General features: G+C 47.7%; 2 protein-coding genes across 3 annotated transcripts in view; one reads left to right on the forward strand and one right to left on the reverse strand.

Moving 5' to 3' along the window:
• The window catches only part of sde2 (SDE2 telomere maintenance homolog), a 46,414-nt gene that overhangs the window by 17,589 nt on the left and 12,159 nt on the right, over positions 1–16,666 (forward strand). The window lies entirely within an intron of this gene.
• LOC116973005 (left-right determination factor 2-like) lies at positions 1,452–12,301 on the reverse strand. Its single transcript, XM_033020635.1, has 4 exons — positions 11,921–12,301; positions 8,722–8,965; positions 6,980–7,216; positions 1,452–1,790 (listed from the first exon to the last, which is right to left on the reverse strand). The coding sequence occupies exons 1-4, from the start codon at positions 12,213–12,215 to the stop codon at positions 1,460–1,462; spliced, it is 1,107 nt and encodes a 368-aa protein (XP_032876526.1). The 5' UTR covers positions 12,216–12,301; the 3' UTR covers positions 1,452–1,459.

Below are 16,666 nucleotides of genomic sequence, written 5' to 3' on the forward strand. Positions count from 1 at the left end.
AACTTTATGTTCAAGAAGGAACTGCAGATGCTGGAAAATTGAAGGTGGACAAAAGTGCTGGAGAAACTCAGCGGGTGCAGCAGCATCTATGGAGCGAAGGAAATAGGCAGCGTTTCGGGCCGAAAACCGAATCCGTCTGGAGAAGGGTTTCGGCCCGAAACGTTGCCTATTTCCTTCGCTCCATAGATGCTGCTGCACCCGCTGAGTTTCTCCAGCATTTTTGTCTACTCTCATATCTTTATAAGCTTATACCAGATAGTTGATGTTTTGGGTTTGTACTCCTCTTCAGACTGATGTTGCAAAGGAGGGGGCTGGGGGGACTGCAAAAGAGAGGTGGGATAGGACAAAGCCTGGCAAGTGGTCAGTGGATACAGGTGAAAGGGGATGCCCAGCAGATGGGTGGAGTAAGTGACAAACGGTGAAGGTGCAAAGGAGACAAAAGGGTGTCAGGGTGGAGAGGGGTGAAATGTAAAGCTGGAGTGAGGATACGGATGGAAAGTAATGGGGGGTGGGAAGTGGAGGATAAAAGGGAAATGAGTGATAGGGGATGTTAGATGAGTGTACGAGGAGGGGAAAGGAACAGGGCGACTGAGGTATGGGAGAAATGGGTGCACACCAGGATTTGGGGGGGGGGGGGGGGGTTGTACGGGAAAGAAAGAGGCGCTTTTACTTGAAATTGGAGAATTCAATGTTCATGCCACTGGGTTGTAAGCTGTCCAAGCGGCATGTGAGATGCTGTTCCTCCAGTTTGCACGTGGCTTCACTGTGGCAATGTAGGAGGCCCAGGACAGAAACTAGAGTATTGGATGGCAAGGGGAGTTAAAATGATTAATGAGCAACCAGGAGAGGCCTTGGCGGATCGAAGTGATCGGGGAAACTCTTTTAGAGAAACTATGACTGGTTTCATTGGACAGAAAATGCTGGAGTAACTGGGCAGCATCTGATCCTGTCTGACCCGCTGAGTACTCCAGCACTTTGTGTCTTTAAAAAAAAAGTAAACCAGCATCTGCAGTTCCTTGCACCTACTGGTTGCATTAGAGTTTGTTTCTGAAGCCCCTCAATCTCTTTCAGCAACCAGTGAGGGCGTCAAAAGTTACACGGAGGAGGCAGGAGAATGGGGTTGAGAGGGAAAGATAGATAGGCCAGGATCAAATGGGCTGAATGGCCTAATTCTGCTCCTAAGTCTTATGGTCTTATGTATGGATGTGGCTCGAATGGCATTGCGAGGAATTGTGCCACAATGTATTCACCTGCCCTCCCATCAGAGGAACTTAGACTCCAGCCATCAGATGCAGAGTTAGTAAATTAGATCATTATGTTTCACTTGAAAAAGAAAGCAAATAGTAAAAAATATACATTTTCAAATTCCAATATTTACATCAAAAGTGCTTCTGAGTTGTGCGCCGGATATTTAAGCGGCGCGCGTGGTCGGCCGTGGTAATGTTCCCCCGAGGTGGGCCTAGATGAGGGAGAGGTTGTCCACACTGCAGGCACATCTCTCTGTGACCATGTTGGGGAACTCGGCCACCTCGATCTCGGTGTAGTCTCCCCTCTTCACCAGGTACATGACGGGCAGTGAGGCGCTCTCTGTCGCCGCGCACCTCCTCTCTCCGTAGACGAAGGGCAGTGGGGGCTGCCTGCACCCCCCCACGCAGCGGTAGGCCTGGTAGCCCGGAGGCTCGATGATCCAGTACTGGGTCCAGGCCAGCTCCCGGAAGTTGATGAAGTACTCCTGCCGGCAGCAGGCCCCGCTCCTGCGCGACCGGCCCCCGTCACAGTCCCCCGACGATCTGAAAGCAAGAGGACACCACCGTTAACCCAGCCACACCACGGCTCACATCATTCTTGATACAAGAGTCAGGAGGTAGTATAGTAGGGGTGGATGAGAAGGCCTGGATACAGTGGATGTGGAGAGACAGCACGCTCCCCTCCTTCCGCACCACAGTTCCCAGCGCTCCTGGACATGATAACACAGTCACAAGCGATCAGTGGGGCAGCAAATTGGCACAGCCAGGGGAGCAGCTGCCTCACAGCTCCAGAGACACAGGTTCAATGCTGACTTCTGGCGCTGTCATGGAACAGAGAACAGCACAGGAATAGGCCCTTCAGCCCACAATGTTTGTGCCGCACATGATGCCAAGACCAATCCTTTCTGCCTGCACGGGATCCTGCATGTATTCCCTGCATGTCCATGTGCCTATCTAAAGGTCTCTTCAATGCCACTGTCTGTGCGGAGTTTGCACGTTCTCCCAGTGACCCTGTGGGTGGGTTCCTCCCATATCCCCAGTACGTGCAGGTTTGTAGGTTAATTGGCCTCGGGATTGCTGCTGTGCAGGAAGTGATGGGAAAATGAGATAACATGGAACAAATGTGAACGGCTGTGCGATGGACGGTGTGGGCCGAAGGGCCTGTTTCCATGCTGTATCTCTAAAACTAAAAGCTAAATCTCCTGGCTGTATTGAATTGCTTCGAGAAGTTAGTATTAAATGCTGGAGCTTTACATGATTTTTTTGGCTTGCGTCACAATGGAGTGTTGCGTGCAGTTCTTCTCCCCCATTACAGGAAGGATGTGGAGGCTTTGGAGAAGGTGCAGAGGAGGTTTACCAGAATGATGACTGGATTAGGGATTGTTAGCAATAAGGAGAGGTTGAACAGACTTGAATTATTTTCCCTGGAAATTCAGAGACTGTGGAGCCCTGATATAAGTATATAATATTATGTGAGGAATAGATAAGGCAGACAGCCAGAAACTTTTCCCTAGGGTGGAAATATCATAGACCAGAGGTCAGAGCTTTAAGGTGAGAGGGGGCAAAGTGTAAAGGAGATGTATGAGGCAGATTTTTCCACGTAGAGAGCAGTAGATGCCTGGAACACACTGAAGAAGGGTCTCGACCTGAAACGACCCATTCCGTCTCTCCAGAGATGCTGCCTGTCTTGCCGAGTTACTCCAGCATTTTGTGTCTATCCTGGAACCAGGGGTGGTGGTGGATGTGATCTGATAGTGGTGCTTAAGCAGCTTTGTGAAAGGCACATGGATGTGCAGGGAATGAAGGGACATAGATCATGTGCAGGCAGGGAAGATTAATTTGACTTGGCGTCACGTGCGGCACGGACTATGTGGGCCAAAGGGCCTGTTGCTGTGCTGTACTGTTCAATGAATTATAAACACCACAAATCTCAGTGTACACTCTGTGGGGAGACCGCTGGGAGGGGAGGGAGGGAGGGAGGGAGGTGGAGAACAAAATGGGGAAGATACTTTGTAACTTTGTTGGCGCCCCTTATGTAGCGACTCTTTGCATACCTTGGGTAAGCAAAGAATTTCACCATGACTCGTCACACGTGACAATAAAGCATTCATTCATTCACCCTATCTATTCCCCTCATCATTTTATACACCTCTTTAACATCACCCCTCATCCTCCTGCGCACCAAGGAATACATGGCAGAATTTTTTTAAGATTAATTTATGACTTGGTACAGATTAAATTTTCTATGAATTGAATTTTTTTTCTGATGTACAGAAATGTCTCCTTGATACGAATGCACGGGCTAGTATAGGGTAATATATATGGCCCACGAGAGAGACACTAATCTCATCGCAAATGGCAGGGATGGGAGATTTGAGTCAAAGACCCTATAGCAAGCAAGATAGACCACTCCTTCTAAATGCAATGGGCTGACGTGTAGTACGCAACGGAGCTGAACGTGGGCCTTTTTTTCATCCATTTCCGTAACCCGACCCGACTCGCAGTGTAATCAACGTTGCGGGGGAACAGTTTGTGTTAATAAATTATAATTTTGAAAATGAGGAGAAGATTTTTCCCAAATAACTTTTATTTTTACGAGGATGTTTCCGTAACCGGCTTCCGTCTCTGCACTATTATCCTATGGGATCTTTGGTGCGGAGACGGAAGCCGATTATGGAAATGGGGCTGAAAATGACCCATGAGTCTGCCCATGACCGTACTACGTCTTTTTCGTCGAGTGATCTATCTTGCTTGCTATAGGATCTTTGATTTGAGTAGCTTATACCTTGCAATTAGATTGTAGCCTTGTGTAAAACAAAAACCAGCTGCTAGCTGGCTCCTGCTGATTTGGAAAAAAACATAGCTTACATTTACGGGAGAGAAAGGCGTGGGTTCCGTTCATGAAAATGTGGATTGAAATGGTCAGGAAAAAGGTGTTGAGTGATTTGCTCGTGTAGTACTTGCAGATAACTGGAATAAACTGTGAACAGTTTGAGTATTGGCTGTCTCAAACTCTGTTTACGATTAAGGATTGGTTGGTCATTAAGGATTGTGTTATCTGTATCACTGGGGATCTTGGAGTCTAACATCCATAAAGCCCATTTCAGTGAATTTGGAGACATTTAATTCCAATTAGAGGTAAGCCAGACACGCCAAATATAAGTCTCAGTCTTTTGTTCCATGGTTTCCTCTGACTGATTTTCAATGTGTTTGCAACTGGGTGAAATGGGAAGCTGTTTTAAAATGTTTTGGATGATTAAACCAAATGAGGGTGGAGGAGCTGGAAGGAGGAACAAGAGTTTGCACCAAGTAGTAAATTAATGGGGCAAACTTTCAAAACAAAAAATGATGCCATTTATTCCTTGGAGTGCAGGAGGCTGAGGGGGTGATAATAGACAATAGGTGCAGGAGTAGGCCATTCAGCCCTTCGAGCCAGCACCGCCATTCAATGTGATCATGGCTGATCATCCACAATCAGTACCCCGTTCCTGCCTTCTCCCCATATCCCCTGACTCCGCTATTTTTAAGAGCCCTATCTAGCTCTCTCTTGAAAGTATCCAGACAATCCTTAATGCAGAGATAGTAAATTAGATCACTATGTTTCACTTGAAAAAGAAAGCAAATAGTAAAAAATATACATTTTCAAATTCCATTATTTACATCAAACGAGCTTCTGAGTTGTGCGCGGAGATATAAGCGAAGCGCATGTTCGCTTAATTTCACGTTCGATCATTAACTATCCAAAGGATCCTTAATGATGTGTATAAAATGATGAGGGGAATAGATTGGGTGAATGCACACTTTTACCCAGAGCAGGGAATCAAGAACCAGAGGACATAGGTTTAAGGTGAGGTCGGGAAAGATTTAATAGGAACCCGAGGGGCAACTTTTTCACTGAGGGTGGTGGGTCTATGGAGCGAGCTGCCAGAGGAGGTAGGTGAAGCGGATACTATAACAACATTTAAAAGACATTTAGACAGACACGTGGATAGGAAAGGTTTAGAGGGATATGGGCCAAATGCAGGTAGGTGGGATAAGCGTAGATGCGACATCTTGGTCAGCATGGGTAAGTTGAAATGAATGACCTGTTTCCATGCTGTATGACTCTAATGCTCCACGCCTATTAGGTTTATATTATTTAATGGCAATAACTATATTGTTCAATATAGGATGTAGAAAATACTTAGAACACTACAGCTCAGGAACAGGCTCTTTGGCTCTCAGTGTCCATTCTGAATATGATGCCAAGTTGGGACACAAAGTGCTGGGTCAGGCAGCATCTCTGGACAACATGGATAGGTGATATTTCAGGTCGGGACCCTTCTGCTCTGAAGAAGGGTTTTGAATGGAAGTGTCACCTGTCCTTGTACTCCAGAGATGCTGCCTGTCCTGCAGAGTTATTCCAGGACTTTGTCCTTTTTTTTTGTAAACCAGCATCTGCAGTGCCTTGTTTCCACATGTCAAGTCACACTAATGTCCTCTGCCTTCATATGGTCTATATCACTCCATTCCCTACCTATCCATTCCCTCTTAAATGCCACTATCATATCTGCTTCCAACACCACCACCCCTGCAGTGCCTTCCAGGCACTCGCCTCTCTGTGTCAAAATTAAATGTTAACCCTCGTATCTTTCACCTTAAAGCTAAGTCCTCTAGCATTTGAATTTACCACTCTTTGAAAAGGGTTACGACGGTCTACCCAATCTCTGCCTCACATAATTGTATATACGTTGATCAGGTGGTCAGGCACGGTGGCGCAGCGGTAGGGTTGCTGCCTTGCAGAGCCAGAGACACAGGCGCGATCCTGACTACGGGTGTTGTCTGTACGGAGTTAACATTCCCCCTGTGACCGCCTGGGTTTTCTCCAAGATCTTCGGTTTCCTCCCACACTCCAAAGGCGTACAGGTAAAATGACTTGGTAAATGTAAAAATTGTCCCTAGTGTGTGTAGGATAGTGTTAAAATATGGGGGGTTGCTGGTCGGCGTGGACACCGTAGGCCGAAGGGCCTGTTTCCACGCTGTATCTGTAAACTAAACCAAAGTCTCCAATACACCAGCGAAAACAATCCAAGTATGTACAAAAAAAAAAAGACAGTGCTGGAGTAACTCAGCGGGTCAGGCAATGTCAGAAGAAGTGCCTGGCCTGAAACGTCACCCATACATGTTTTCCGTAGATGCTGCCTGACCCGCTGTGTTACTCCAGAGCTTTGTGTCTAGTTTCAGTGCCATTTTAGTTTAGTTTAAACTGTGTGACGTGAGTGGCAAAATAAGTTGTTTTGTTTAAGTCACAAAGTGCTGGAGAAACTCAGCAGGTCAGGCAGCATCTCTGGAGAACGGGGATAGGTGACGTTTCGCGTCGGGACGCTTTTTAGTTTAGTTTAGAGATACAATGCGGTACCAGGCCCTTTGGTCCACCGAGTCTGCGCCAATCAGCGATCCCGATTCGCTCGCACTATCCTACAAACTATGGACAACTCATTTTTTTTTTTTAACGGAAACTAATCAACCTACAGACCTGTATGTTTTTGGAGTGATGGAAGAAACCGGAGTACCCGGAGAAACCCCACAAGGTCAAGGGGAGAACGTACAAACTCTGTACAGACAGCACCTGTAGTCGGGATGGAACCCGGGTCTCTGGCGCTGTAAAGCAGCGACTCTACCGCTGCGCCACTGTGCCGCCCATCTTCGGACTAAAGAAGTTGTTGGGCCAGGGGGCCCGAGTGCAGACGTACCCGTATTCCTCCTGGCTGAGGGTGTAGAGCACCAGCTCTGGTTTGCCCAGTGTTTGGTCGGCGACACTCTGGGTGGCGAAGTGCACCAGTTTGGCCAGCTGTGCGGCATAGCTGCCCACTCGCTCCGCCTCCACCCACACCTCCAGGTACATGGGCAGCCCCGCGCCCTTCATCCAGTAGTGCACTGCCTGCGTGACGTCCAGGCTCTTCCACCCAGACTCCAGGATGGGAACCAACCTGCCGAGTGGGGGCCACAGGAGAAAGCTCTTTTAGTCCATAGGAAGAAGCTTTTTTACTCAACATACTTACATCAAAGCTGGAAAGGGGGCAGAGAAAATTAACGAGGATGTTGCCAGGACTAGAAGGTCTGAGCTACAGGGAGAGGTTGAGTAGGCTGGGATTATTCCTTGGAGCACAAGAGGATGAGGGGTGATTTTATTAAGATGTATAAGATTATGAGAGGAATAGACAGGGTAAATACTGAGGTTTTTTTTACCCAGAGTAGGAGAATCAAGAACCAGAGGACATAGGTTTAAGGTGAAGGGGAAAAGATTTAATAGGAATCTGAGGGGTAACATTATCACACAAAGGGTGGTGGGTGTATGGAACAAGCTGCCAGAGGAGGTAGTTGAGGCAGGGACTATCCCAACGTTTAAGAAACAGTTAGACGGGTACATGGATAGGGCAGGTTTGGAAGGATATGGACCCTACACGGGCAAGTGGGACTAGTATAGCTGGGACGTTGGTTGGTTGGGCCGAAGGGCCTGTTACCACACTCTATGACTCTAAAGAGTGTTAGGTGTGCAGAATATGCTGCTGGAGGAGGTAGCTTAGTTTAATGTAGAGATATTCGATGCGGTAACAGGTCCTTCGGCCCACCGAGTCCACACAGACCACCAATTACCCCGCACGCTAACACCCTCCTACACACTAGGGACAATTTACAATTTTTACTGAAGCCAATTAAACTACAAACCTGTATGTCTTTGCAATGTGGGAGGAAAGCAGAGCCCCTGGAGAAAACCCATGCAGTCACAGGGAGAATGTACAAACTCCATACAGGCAACACCCATAGTCAGGATCGAACCTGGGTCTCTGGCGCTGTGAGGCTGCAACTCTACCGCTGCGCCACTGTGCCGCCCCAGTGATACGGGCTGAATGCAGGCAAATGGTACACGCCCAGTAAGCCAACTTGATCGACATGGTCAAACTGGATTGAAGGGACTGTTTCTCTGCTGTACAGCCCTATCACTGTAGGGGACTACGCCACTTACGTGGGAAGCCACAGAGTGCTGCTGCTCAGTGGGTCAGGCAGCATCTCAAGGGAACATGGACAGATGACATTTCTGAAGAAGGGTCCTGACCCAAAACGTCCTATCCATGTTCTCCAGTGATGCTGCCAGACCCCCTGAGTTACTCCAGCACTTTTGTAAACCAGCATCCTTGTTTCTGCAAAACACAAAGTGCTGGAGGAACTCAGCCGGTCAGGCAGCATCCGTGGAGGGATTGGACAGATTTGGGTTGGGACCCTCCTTCAGACTGATTGTGGTGAGGGGAGAGGGAGACGAAAGCTGGAAAAGGGAGGTGGGAGTGGGCCAAAGCCTGACAAGTGGTAGGTGGATACAGGTGAGGTGGGTGAGTGGTGCATGGGTGGAGTCATTGACAAAGGGTGGAGGTGAGAGGGAGACAGAAGGATGTGGAGGAGGTGGGTGGAAGGGGAGGAGGTGGGCGGGTGTCCTTACCTGGAGTCTATGAGTGAGGAGGTGTTGCTGCCATCAGCCAGGGTGCTGACCCAGTACACACTGACCCTGGCGTTGGTGACTGGCCGTCCGTGTCTCCGTGGGGGCAGCTCTGCCGACCGCACGCCTTTCTTGAAGAGCTTGAGCTCGGCCATGGTCACCTCGCTGTTGTCGGGGATCAGGCCCTTCATGTCGAACACCAGCCTCTGCCTGGTGGGGTCCGCGTACACCACGTCTCCCGTCGTGTCTGGGGAGAAGACATCACATCACACGTCCACCCTCAACATCTCCCGCTCTTGTGGAGTCACACAGCACGGAAACACGCCCTTCAGCCCAACTGGATGTTGGGGAAGTCCAGAACAAGGGGTCACAGTTTAAGGATAAGGGGGAAGTTTTCGGACCGAGATGAGAAAAACATTTTTTACACAGAGAGTGGTGAATCTGTGGAATTCTCTGCCACAGAAGGTAGTTGAGGCCAGTTCATTGGCTATATTTAAGAGGGAGTTAGATGTGGCCCTTGTGGCTAAAGGGATCAGGGGGTATGGAGAGAAGGCAGGTACAGGATACTGAGTTGGATGATTAGCCATGATCATACTGAATGGCGGTAAGGGCTCGAAGGGCACCTAATTTCTATGTTTCTATGTAACTCATCCATGCTGACCAACTTGTCTCATCTACACTGGTCCCACCTGCCCGCATTTGGCCACCTCCCTCTAAACCTTTCCTATCCATGTACCTGTCCAAATGTTTGCTGAATGTTGTTATTGCACTCACTGCCTCAACTACTTCCTCCGGCAGCTCGTTCCTTTTACATCTTTCCCCACTCATCCTAAACCTATATCCTCTGGTTCATGATTCTCCTACCGTGGGGGAAACAAAAAAAATTCCAGTCCACCCTGTCCGCACCCTTCACAACTTTATAAACCTCTAAGATCATTCCCTCAGCATCCTTTCTCCAATCTCTCCTCAGAACTACCTCTCCAGGCAGGTTGATCCATAGTAGAAACAAGGAACTGCAGATTCTAATTTTTGCAACACAAAAAAAGGAACAAACTGCTGGAGTAACTCAGCGGGTCAGGCTGCATGTCTGGAGAACATGGATAGGTGACGTTTCGGGTCGAGACCCTTCGTCAGACTTTTGGGTTTCGGACAGGAACCTCTCCCATTTTGCGCCCATCTTCGGTGCTATAACCCATTTGCCTACATTTAACCCATATCCCCAAATACGTGCCAGCAATCAACGATCTATTCACACAAATCCGAGATTAATCCCATCTTTATGTTGTTGGAGTCAGAGTCATACAGCACGGAAACAGGTCTTCAGCCCAACTTATCCCTGCCGACCAAGATGCCCCATCTAAACCAGTCCCATTTTCCTGCATTTGACCCATATCCCTCCAAACGTTTCTGACCCATGTACCTGTTCAAACGTCTTATATCACTGTACCTGCCTCAACTACCTCCTCAGGCAGCTCATTCCTCCTTTACATGAAAAGGTCGTCCTCCAGGTTCCAATTAAATCTCTCTCCTCCCACCTTTTGCCCACTGTATGCTCTCTAGTTTTAGACCGTGATTAACTCCATCACAAAGGCTGCCGTCTCACACTGTGTGAGATGCAGGTGAACCCGGAAGCCTTTTAAATACATGAACCAGAGGACACAGGTTTAAGGAGAGAGGGGGAAGATTGAATAGGAACCCGAGGGGAAACGTTCAGAGATGCTGCCTGTCCCGCTGAGTTACTCCAGCATTTTGTGTCTATCAAGCTCAGGTACAAATTTTGGTCAGCATGGACGTGTTGGGCCGAATGGCCAGTTTCCATGCTGTATAACTCTGAATCAATAATATTTAAAGTCCATTCTCCTGGAATTCTTTAATGGGTCGTTGGCGATGAACATTATCAACAAATTGGTGATAAATGGCAACAATTACACTTTAAATAAACTAGAAGAGCAACCTTATTTTTAAACAATAATCGTGCTAATACAATAAAGATTAGTTCTCCCTCAGGATGACACGGGGAGTGCTTATTGCTGTAATTTCCATGAATAGTTCAAGCAGAGGGTGGTGGGTGTATGGTACGAGCTGCCAGAGGAGGTAGTTGAGCCAGGTACTATAACAACATTTAAAAGACATTTGCACAGGTACATAGATAGGACAGGTTTAGAGGGAAATGGCCAAAACACAGGCAGGTGGGACTAGTGTAGATGGGGCATGTTGGTCGGCTGAAGGGCCTGTTTCTATGCTGTGTGACAATAACAAATGCTGTTATTGCCTGTGCCTGTGAAGATTCCTCTGGCAGATTCCTCTTTCCATTTACCCACCTGTGTGGAAAACAGATTTCTATTAAATCTACATCCTGTAGTTTTGACCTTTTGTCAAACGCCGGTAAATGGGACTAGCGTAGATGGGGCATCTCGGTCAGCATGGGCAAGTTGGGCCGAAAGGTCTGTTTACATGCTGTGGGACAATTGATTGTACGTTCACCAGGACAGCCTCCGATGGGATATGCCCCAGAGTTAACGATGCTCCCAGTGTCAAGCCTGGGGAAGAGTGATCCCGAGTTTGGTTCACACTGTTTCTGTGACGGGTATCATCCACCCAACCTTTGCCATCCCAACCCCTCTCTACTGGAAAGCACACCCTAGGCTTCTAGCCACCATCCATTGCAGGACTCCCACTAGACACAGACTGACCTGATAATGAAACCATCTCTTCCATTAACTCAGGGGAGTGCAGGAGGCATTGGAGGGGAATTATGCCTCTCCGGTCATTCGCTACACTGCTAGAATAAGCCAGCCCATCCCCACCCCAACCCAGAGTTTGTTTGTTTTTAAAAAGAACAACGTGCTGGAGTAACTCAGCAGGTCAGTCAGCATCTCTGGAGAACATGGATAGGTGACGTTTCAGGTCGGGACCCTTCTTCACATGAAACATCAACTATCAGGGAAACATTTTCCTATCCATGTTCTCCAGAGATGCTGCCTGACCCGCTGAGTTGCTCCAGCACTATGTGTCTTATTTTGCAAGCCAGCGTCTGCGGTTGCTTGTTCCAAAGTTTGGAGAGGGTGAGGCAAGGGGTAGGGATACGGACAGCGAGGGCAGTCTTGGTCGCAGATGGCGCGGGGAATGGCGGGCAAGGAGGAAGTGTGGCAGAGCGCCCCTCAGTTCCTAAAGTAAACGGGTGCAAGAGAGCCCACTTTACCTGCATTGCCAGGAATTCCCCGCAGTATGCCGGCCAGGCTGGGCAGCGCCCTGCGCCTCCTCTCCTTCTCCTTGTGCAGCCGCAGCATGGACATGTACTTGTTGCGCAGGTGCCGGGGCACCACCACCTTCCCCACGTCCCTCTTCTCCATCTGTGGCACCTCGCTCAGCCCCAGCCTGCGCAGCATGGCCTGCTTAATGCCCTCGTGGGACACGCCACTCCCCGCGGCCACCTGCAGCGCCAACACAACCAAGGCAAGCAGCATAACAGCCCAGCTCTTGTGGATTCTGCCCATCTCCACCACGGACCAGGGTTAAGGACTTCTCCTGTTGCTGGTGGAAATGCTGGCTACCTTCACCCCGCTCTCTGTGAGTCTCTCTCTCTCTCTTCACTTGCTATCCTCTGCCTCCCTTCTCACTCTCTCCTATGCCTCACGTTTGTCTTTCACTCTGTCACTTTTGTCTCTTCTCTCTACTCTCCACTTTTCTCTTCTCTTTTTTCCGTCCTGTCTTTCGATCTTCCTGCGTCTCTCTTCTCGACTCTCTCTTTTTTTCTCCTCTCTCTGTTCTCCCCTCTCTCTTTCTCTCTCTCTCTCTCTCTCTCTCTCTCTTTGTCTCTGTCTCTCGCTCTGCCCCTGAGCTTTTATAGAGTAGCTGCCATCCAGACAAAGTGTGTGTAAAGAGTGCAAACATCAAAGTCACACCCATTTTGTTTGATTGGCACCTTCCAGGCTGTGTGGAAATTGCAAACTGTCCGGTGAGATGGGCTCATTTAACAGAAGCGCAGCAAATATCTACAGTGGACCAAACTAGACTGTGCAATTTGTTTTTTGTTTTTTTAAAATATTTTTTTATTAGAAGCATATACATATAATAGCAAAACACAATTTGTACAAACATACAAAGCTTCTATTTAGAGATAGGTCTGTAGGTTATAAGGTGTCATTATTCACCCAGTCCTGAACTCAAGTTTCAGTCCAGCTTCCGTGTTGAACCAATTTACCTTTTTAGAAAATCAATAAATGGAGACCATATTCTAGCAAATAGTTCTGATTTGTCAATTAAGACAGATCTAATTTTTCCAAATGAAAGGTCTCAGACATTTCCGTAATCCACATTTTCCAAAATTGTCGTATTTATTTTTTCCCAATTATTATACTACAGGGTATAATCAAGAAAAATTCTTTGATTTATTGTGATTTTTATACTTTGTTCTGATATTCCTAATATTATTAGTTTTGGATCAGGATCCAATTGAATGTTAACAACTTCAGAGATAATTTTTAAAATATCCACCCAAAATTGTTTTATTTTTATGCAGTTTACAAAGGTATGAGTTAAGTTAGCTTCTAGGCATTGACATTTATCACACATAGGAGAGATATTTGGAAAAATTCTGTTTAATTTTGTTTTGGAGTAGTGTAATCTGTGTAGTACTTTAAATTGTAATAAAGAGTGTCTGGCGTTTAATGAACAATACAATACAATACAATACAATACAATACAATACAATACAATACAATACAATACGGTTTATTTGTCACATTGCACATAAGTGCAAGTGAAATGAATATGTCAGCAGCGGTACAATTATAAAGAACACACACAAAAACACAAAAAAAATGTAACATAAACATCCACCACAGCATTGTGTGGAAGGCACACAATTTGGCCAGTCCTCCTCCATTTTCCCCCGTGGTCGGGACCTCAACCCTCCACAGCCGTTGCTGCGGGCATCCAGATGGTAAAAGGACAAGGTACAAGTCCAGGTAAGTCCAGAGTCGGCTCTTCCCCACCGGAGACCGTGGCTTTAAGTTGGTGTAGGCCGCAGGCCGGCGGTCGAAGATTTAAAGTCCCCGCCGTGCTGCAGACAGAAGCACCGCAGACTGCAGGGTCGGCGGTCGAAGCTCCCCTCCAGGGGTGATGGTAAGTTCACGCCAGGCCCGCGGTAGAAGTTGGCAGCGGGCCGGCAGTGATGGCTTTTTCTTCCCCCGGGTTCCCCACGAGGGATCCCGGGCTGCGGACGCCGCACCAGCTGGAGCTGTGCAGACCGCTGCTTCAGGCTGCGACTTCAAGCTGCCGGCTGCCCCGGGCCAGCGAAACGGAGCGCTCCCCTCCAGCGAGCCCCAGCGAGGGCTCACCCGCTCCACGCCGAGAGTCCACGCTGCGCCCGCCGCTGAAGCCCCGGGCGCGTCTCCGGGAAAGGCCGTGCCGATCCTTGCTGTTAGGCCACGGGGAGGCGACCTGGATAAAGTCGCCTCTCCATGGAGGAGGCGGCCGAAACGGTTTCCCCCCCCCCCCCCACATCACCCCCCACACAAAACACACAAAGAAACATTAAAAACATACTTTAAAACATACTAAAAAAAAAAAAAATTGAAAAAACTAACGCGCTGCTGACAGGGCTGCCGCCATTGCAGCGCCCCCACCGACCTTTTATGATGTATATGTTGTAAACTTTCATCCCATAGACTGTGCAATTTGGAATCACAGAAGCCAGTGTATTTCTTGCCATCATTCTGCCATCCCTCTCTCGTTTTCCCTGACTTACCTTTGGATTTTGATCTTAAAGGTGGTGTTATAGGAAAGATGTTGTCAAGCTTGAAAGGGTTCAGAAAAGATTTCCGAGGATGTTGCCAGGACTAGAGGGTGTGAGCTATAGGGAGAGGTTGATTAGGCTGGGTCTCTATTCCTTGAAGGTAGACACAAAATGCTGCAGTAACTCAGCGGGACAGGCAGGTTCTATGGAGAGAAGGAATGGGTGAGGTTTCGGGTCGAGACCCTTCTTCAGACTGTGTGGGAATGGGAAGGGGGAATTAAAGTGTCCTTCTAACCAGAGATGCTGCCTGTCCCGTTGAGTTACTCCAGCATTTTACGTCTATCTTCAGTGCAACAGTAGATTAGACCTTATTGTATCAGGCGTGACCCACCCACCCATCCCTACAGCTTCAAAACTAACATTGACAGTATATTCCTACAGTAGCTGGCATTGACGGGGCATTATTAAACATTGGGCATCTGTTGCATTACATTTGGAGGGTGGGCAAGATTCTTCCAATCAATAAACACTTACACTCACTCACATTCCCACTGGCTGGAACATTCGAGGATGGGTGGGTCACATACTGGTTTAGTTTAGTTTATTGTCACGTATACCAAGATCCAGTGAAAATCTTTTTTGTTGAGTGCTAACCAGCCAGCAGAAAGATTATACATCCAAGCCACCCACAGTATACAGATACAGGATAAAGGGAATAATGTTTAGTGCAAGATAAAGTCCAGGGAAGTCCAATTAAAGGTATGTGTAGGAAGGAACTGCTGATTCTGAAGTTAGACACAAAATGCTGGAGTAACTCAGCGGGACAGGCAGCATGTCTGAAGAGAAGGAATGGGTGATGTTCCAGATCGAGACCCTTCTTCAGACGTCCGCTTCAGATCATCAGACCTCCTTCTGCAGAAGGGTCTCGACCCGGAACATCACCCCTTCCTTCTCTCCAGACGTGCTGACCCCCGCTGAGTTACTCCAGCATTGTGTGTCCAATTAAAGATAGTCCTAGGGTTTCCAATGAGGTAGATGGTAGGTCAGAATGGTTCTCTAGTTGATGATGGGAAGGTTCAGTTGCCTGATAACAGCTGGGAAGAAACTGTCCCTGAGTCTGGTTTATTGTTATTACAATGAAAACAATATTGTTTTACACGCTTTCTAGCCAAATCGTTACCTTATGTGAGTAAGACAGGTAGTGCAAAGGAGACGTTAAACAGTGCAGAATATGGTGCAAAACCCAGTGCTGGAGCAACTCAGCGGGTCAGGCAGCATCTGTGGGGTTAATGGGCAGACAATGTTTTGGGTTGGGATCCTTCAGACTTAAGAAGCATCACCTGTCCGATCAGTCTGAAGAAAGGATCCGACCAAAACATCATCTGTCCATTTCCCTCCCCAGATGCTGCTTGACACGCTGACTTCCTCCTGCCTTTTAGGTTTATTATATTTTCAAAAAGTGTACCGAGGTACAGTGAAACTCTTGGTTTTGCATGCTATCCAATCAGATATACCATATAACCAAGCCAAACTCACGTACAACAGGTAGAGTAAAGGGGAAGATACAGAGTGCAGAATATAGTTCTCAGCATTGTAGCGCACCAGTTCCACAGACAAAGTCCAATGTCAGCAATGGGGTAGAGGTGAATCGGACATTGCCCTAGCGTGTGTTTTGCATAAGATTCCTGCATCTGCAGTGTCTTGCATCTCCATTTTAGTGCAGAATCTAGTGTTATAGCAACAGAGAAAGTGCAGATAAAAAGTGCAAGGGCCGCAACGAAGTAGGTTGGGAGATCTGCGATGCAGCCTTGGTATGCAAGAGGAATGACAAAATAGTGTGCGTTGAATCCAGAACGAGTGGTCAGTGTGCGAGTTCATCATCTGGTCTGCCAGTTTTACACTCCACCCTCTTGAATCTAAACCATTCAACTTATTTCATTCTTCTGTGCTTCTCTTGTTTCCTCTTTGAATCTATCTTGTTGCCTCAACTGCTCCCCGTGCTAAAGAACTGGAATGGGAGGAAGCCAGAGCTATGTCTGACCCACAAGTGAGTGCAATATACAGTCACAAACACGGCCCATTTGTCAGCTGGATATGGTGCTAATGTTGCCAGACTTTAATTCTTCCTTAAAGTAATTAAATGCAGGGTCGTAGATGGCTGGCAGCGAGTTAGGAAGTAGCAAATCATCTACCACAGGAAAATGACTG

The sequence above is a fragment of the Amblyraja radiata genome, chromosome 5 (assembly GCF_010909765.2).
Source record: "Amblyraja radiata isolate CabotCenter1 chromosome 5, sAmbRad1.1.pri, whole genome shotgun sequence".
In the NCBI taxonomy this organism is placed as follows: domain Eukaryota; kingdom Metazoa; phylum Chordata; class Chondrichthyes; order Rajiformes; family Rajidae; genus Amblyraja; species Amblyraja radiata.